General features: G+C 45.3%; 1 protein-coding gene across 2 annotated transcripts in view; it reads right to left on the reverse strand.

Moving 5' to 3' along the window:
• The window catches only part of MAPK11 (mitogen-activated protein kinase 11), a 32,135-nt gene extending 26,135 nt beyond the window's left edge, over positions 1-6,000 (reverse strand). The window contains exons 1-2 of one of the 2 annotated variants that reach the window (XM_064446048.1): positions 5,793-5,865; positions 4,333-4,413 (exon numbers count right to left, since the gene is read on the reverse strand). In XM_064446048.1, coding sequence (XP_064302118.1) covers positions 4,333-4,352 — 20 coding nt within the window. In that variant the 5' untranslated portion in view covers positions 4,353-4,413; positions 5,793-5,865. Of the gene's footprint in view, positions 1-4,332; positions 4,414-5,792 lie in introns of both variants that reach the window. The other variant, XM_064446029.1, reaches the window with a different exon arrangement.

Consider the following 6,000-nt stretch of genomic DNA (forward strand, 5'->3'; position numbering starts at 1 on the left):
CCACTTCACTTTCCTTTCCAAAGTCAGTAACTACACTGTTCCAACAACTGGAAGATATGCAGGATGAAAGTGGACATATGAATGATGAGCAACCCGTGCTCCATCCTAGTACTCCAACAAAATCACTCTCAGCGAACTCTCTAGTGGTGTCTCCGTGGCCAGTGAACACTCTTCCCTCTTCCTTCATGTATCTTCCAGAAAATGTCTTGAATTCTTGACCTCCCTTGACTTTCTAGCTGCAAACCCTATTGTGTCTTCATTGCTAAAAGCTATTTCATCATGTTCCTCTGCAGATCTTTTTCACTCTGCAATATTTTTTTGTTGCTTCATTTATTTTCACCTATTTCTTCTAGCAATGCTGCTGCAAAGATCCTCCTCCTAGCCTGTAACACTGATCACGCCACGCCTTTTATGCAATCTCACTTTCAAGGCCTTGTTTCTAAGTATCGTTATTACATATACTCAGTCTTAAGAGATGTCCTGCCTCTGACTGGACTCTCCTATCCGCCTTCATCTCTCACTCAGTTTTCAAGCAAATGTTTGAGTATGCTTAGAAGGGCTCATTCTAAATATCTGCAAAACTGCTAACGGATCTTGGACAGCAGTATTTCAACAATGTCGTTTGATTTATTTCCACAAAAATATAACCATAAACATATGCAGAATGAAGTTCAGCCCCATACTTGCATTGGAAACAAAAGACCTAATCTGAAAGAGGAACAGCCCAAAGGGAGCGCACTGAAATCAACTGGCTCTACATATACTTTTTGCCTTTAGCCTATAGAAATCTATAGGGTGTCCAGTTTCCAGCTGTATTTACACACAGCAGGTGTGTGTTACTACTACTCTAGGAGCTTATCTCAGCATTTGCTATTTAAACTAACATGTGATGTTACAGAGACACACATAATAACTCCAGTAACCTGATCTCATAGTTGAAATCATATACTTTTTATCACTACAGCAAAGTAAAAGTAAAAGGTCCCTTTAAAAAAAAATAAAATTATTCAGAAGTCATCAAGTACAATTTTGGATGAAGGAAATCTTCTCTTTGTCAGCCAAAGACAACTTTAAAAAAACCCTCACATGCTACGAAGTTATCTCGCCATCTCCTTTGAGGTCCTCAGTGTGAAAAGGACAATATCAGCAGTGTTATGTTCCAGTCTTGCAAGCTACTGCCCTCCAAACATCTGTGAGTATCAATCTAACCAGCAGCACAGGACAGGGTGCACAGGGGAAAGAAGGGGTTAAGCTTCAGCATTAAAGCCTTCCGCTTCTATTTTTCCACTTGTACTTCCTCAAAGCAAAACAGAAGCCTAAACACCACCCCACTTTCCCCCATTTTTACCCAAAATTAGCCAAGTCAAAAACTTGATGAATCTTAAGCATGCACTTAAAGCTAGCAGGATGGAAGGACCTGCTGAAGTGCTGCATTGTGTGAATGACTTAAGGCAGGCTTTACTTTCCTGGTTTTCTTAAACTGAGGCTTGTGCCATTACACTCTGACTTAGCAGGTCTCTTTTTTTAAAATGTGTTTTGTTACCCAAGTTGGTGTTAGGCATTGCATACTCTTAGAATTAAAAAAGACTGACTACACAGTGGAAGTACTATTGATGCCAACGGCCTCTGAGGAAACGGTGCAAGAATTTGTGGTTGGAAAGAAGCTCTGGACTCACTTTGGTTCATCTTGCAAAGTCTGTTCTTTCCAAAGAAGGCAGAACACAGAGCTGGCAATATGCTAATGGGAAACAACCTGTTAGAGAGATCAGAGATGGCATGCTGCGAAAAGCTGTTTATACCTCCCAGGCAAAAATAGGGATAAGTAGGTTGGAAGACAGTTTATGTATGAAAGCTGGCATGAAAAGAGGTGTACAGGCTTTAAAAAAAAAAAAGTAAACCAAAAATCTATCCACGTTACCTAATGTGTGGTATACTAAAAAGTCTTAAAAAAAAAAAGAACCGATGGAGAAGCTCTTTCTCAAGCAGGTGGTAACGCCAGCTGCCAGAGGAAAAGGTGAAGAGGTACCTAATCAGAGCGGACCTACCAGGGTAATACAGCAGGGAGGCAGAGATGCTGCAGGCCAGAGGCCCAGTTTATAAGCAATATCACTGGGACAGTCAAAAGGCTCAAACACAGCCAGAATTACTATTTAAAAGGCAGAGTCACAAGGGACAAGAGTTTAAAACGCACTTTGACCCGAGACATTGTCTTTTTTCTCTAGAACTGAAATGGTTGTAATGGTTGTGAAGATTACCTTGTGAAAGTAAGCTTGCCTGCTCCCCATCTAAATGGTTATCTGCTTAAATGCTGCACTTCACATCAGAAATGTTTTTAAAACTCACAATTAGCAGGGATAGCACCTGGTCTGTAAGAGTCAACCAGCTCTTTGACTTCTGTGAGAGATAAATACAACTTTCAAGGTTGATACTGTGAAAATGCATTGTTCAGAAGAACTTTAACTGAGTTTTGGCTTGAGGAAGAGTTAAAATACTTGTCTAATACAAAAAACCCTCAACTTGATAAGCAAACATATAGCACAAAAAGAAAACAACTCCAGAAGAAACAGTTGTGCATGTAAATTTGATATTTGCTAATATGCAAACAACCCCTGAGAAATGAAAAATTAACAAAAACATAGTGTTGAGGACTCCATTGATAATTTTAAATGTAATTTTACTACCACACATACACCACACTTCCACAGGGCTTTAATTTTTGTTCCCCAAATTAAAAAAAACAAAACAAACAAACAAAAAAAACCAACACAGATCTGACAGCAGCTAATGACAGAACACCCACCAGCCTGAATGGCCACAGGAAAGAGCCCAGGTAAAAGGAAGCCCTCCACAGGGTAGTGTAAAGTGTACTGCAAGGGTAAAGTACTTGAAGGAAAGACCTCACAGTTCTTCCTGTGGTTCATGTAGATGCTGAAGCGCAACTCTGCTTGGCAGTGATGCTGAGTTCTTCTGAGGATTTCCAAGAAGGACTGTTCTTAATGACACGTCATTAAAAAAAGGGAGAAAAGCAGTGGAGCTTTCTGTGCTAAGGAAAGTTTGCTTTTCATACATATTCCACATCTAAATAAAAACCAAGAAAAACATACTGGAAAGCACTGTGCTTGATGCAGATACCTCTCTAAAAGTGAATCTGTTTTAGAACAATAATATCTTATCTCCATAGCACATTTGATGCATCTGCACATAAAAACTAACCCAAACACAAGTTCTCTTAGACTTACGAAATGTCAATAAATTGGTCCAAAAGACAGCCTCCTGACACAAACCCTTCTATTGATTTTGAGCTGCAAGCAAAAAAAGGGCAAGCAGGAGTTAGTTTAAATGCAAATATTTACAATATGTTTCTTATTACCAGTTATCACTTTGGTTGCACAAGTCTCTTGGACACGACTGATAATTTACCATAAATTAAGAAAGGGGTAGGACTAGGAAAGAGTTCCACTGAGGTAGAAATGGATTTCTTACAACTTCGTTCCTGTTTTAAAGCCAGCATTGGGAGTTCAGGACCTTGGCTTCTATTCAGCCAAGCACTTAAGAATTTGTTTAATTCCAGTGGTTTCTGTAAGACTTAAATATGTTTTTAGATATTTTACTGAATAGGAGTACAACTACCCACAAAAGCAATATAGCTTATTACTCAAGGGAATGATTGTGTCTCATGGGTCTCCTGGGAAAAGCACATGCACAGAAGGGGGGAGGGCAGGGGAAAGAAATCAATTTCAATAGACACTAAAAATAGATGGCTTTTCTGAGAGAGATGTGAACCTTTTCCTCACATTCAAGCTTCTGTCTGGGTTTATAGTTCATCGATGTTAACAAGGCTATTAATATAGAGTAATGTTTTATTGCTATATTCTGTTCTTAAATGTATTTTTTAGAGTAAACATTTCTCATAGCACCTTCCAGTCTCATTTTATATACCAGTTCCTAGGCTCTCCACTGATAAAATACAAGGATTTCCTTGGCTTCGCAGACAGAAGAGAAGTAAGTACAATGAATTAACAACACTAACAGTTAAAAAAAACAAAGCACCAGCTGTGCTGCAAGTGAACCACCACATGTTTTCATTTCCTTTGCAATTTCTCAAAAGTCTTGACATCTCATTACAAAACTCAGCAGAGTAGGTCTTCCCCTTAAAACTATGTCAGCATAAATAGGGAAAATAACCAGAAATGCAGGTTCAATTGGAACACAACTGTAGTTACTCTCTGCCTGTATAACCAGCTCCTAGTCTGTAAAATAAAAGAGGAGAAAGAAAACTAAGATAGTCTAAATAAACTAGGTCCTTGTGAAACTATTCACATCAGATGGTACCTGCCATTGTAGTTAAGCATATAGTCCTGTGACTAACAGTCACACAGTATTTGCCTGGATTGCCCTGGTGCAAGCATAAGCCTGAAATAATGAAAAAGAGAAGAATTCAGAGATACTTCAGACTAGTCTTGAGTGTTTCTACTGATTGTCGGAGGTTTGTTTGTTTGGGTTTTTTTCAAATGCATATTCATAGTTTACATGTAATTGGGGCATATCACAGAGCTAGAGAAGGAAGCAACAAATATGAAACTCCATAAATGTTCTCTGGTACCTGACTGCGAAGTGAAAAAAGCTAGCGACTATTGCACAAGTTTCGACCATGGCAAAAAAGTTAAATTGTAAATAATTTTGGTTTTTGTGTGTAGCACGTTTATCTAAAGACCCATTATGGATTGTTTTCACACAATTCCACTTACCCAGCTTACAAAAGAAACACGACTCTTTTTCAGAAACGCCTTATACATCACTATTATTTCCAAAAATTGATTCAAAGCTTTTATAAGCATAGTTAAGTGCACATCAGATATGAAAATAATAGCCCAATCTGCACTGGGAGTTCCCTAAAGTGCAAACCTGATAAAGTAATTACCAAAAAAACCAAAAAAATGTTTTATGATGTGATAAACCCTTACGCAGCCCTAAGACGCCGAAGCCCGCGGGCGGCGATCTGCCGCGATATTCGTGAATAATTCGTGGTTCCCCCTGAAATCTCCGGGTGAAGCCCCTCTGTCAGCCCGCCCTGACCAGCCCAGCGCTGTTTCCGTGGGCAGAATTCACCTCGCCCTGTCTGTCTGTCTGTCTCGGTGTGTGGAAGACGCCTGGCAGGGGTAGCCCCCCGTCAGAGCCCGGCGCCGGGCCGCGGCCCGCCGGTGACCCCCCCCCCCCGTGAGCCCTCCCGGGCCGGCAGCAGGGAGGGCTCCCACAGCCGCGCCCCGCCGCTGCCGCCCCGTCCTCCCCGCTCGGACGCGCCATGACTGTGCAAGATTCTCGGTTTCGGGGCGATTTTCACGCCGGCGCTGGCAGCCCCAAGCCGGGGAGCGGCGGCGCGGCGCGCTGCGGGCGGCGGCACGGCTCCCCTGCGAGGCGGCGACCTGAGGGGGCGGGAAGGCCGGCAGGGGCCGCCCCGGCGGCGGGCCCGGTTGCCCGGGTGACGGCGAGGCTCGCCCCGGCCCCGCGGGGCCGCCGGCCGCGGGGGCAGAGCTCCGGCGCCGCGCCGCCAGCCCGGCCGCCCCAGCGGACACGCCCCCGGCCCCGCCACCGCGCCGGCATATCCCCCCGCCCGCCCGCCCTCCTTCCCTCCCTCCCTCCCGGCGCACACGAGCCCCGGCGCCCCGCACGGCCGCGCCAGCCTCCCTCCCGCCTCCCCGGCATTGTCTGTCCCCGCGGGGCCGCCCCCCCCCCCCGCGCCGGCCGGAGGCACCTGCCGGCTCCCGGCCCCGCTCCCACCGCCCCGCACCGACCAGACAGAGCCGTAGGCGCCGGAGCCGACGGGGGTGAGGTTCTGGTAGCGCTGGGGCACCTCCCACACCGTCTTGTTGAGCTCCTGCCGGTAGAAGCCGCCGCGCTCGGACATCTTCCCCGAGCCGCCGCCGGCAGCGGCAGCAGCAGCGGCAGCCGCCCCTCAGCCGGGGCGGGGAGCGAGGCGGGCACGGCCGGCGCCGGCGGGGA

The sequence above is a fragment of the Phalacrocorax carbo genome, chromosome 1, assembly GCF_963921805.1.
Source record: "Phalacrocorax carbo chromosome 1, bPhaCar2.1, whole genome shotgun sequence".
Lineage (NCBI taxonomy): Eukaryota > Metazoa > Chordata > Aves > Suliformes > Phalacrocoracidae > Phalacrocorax > Phalacrocorax carbo.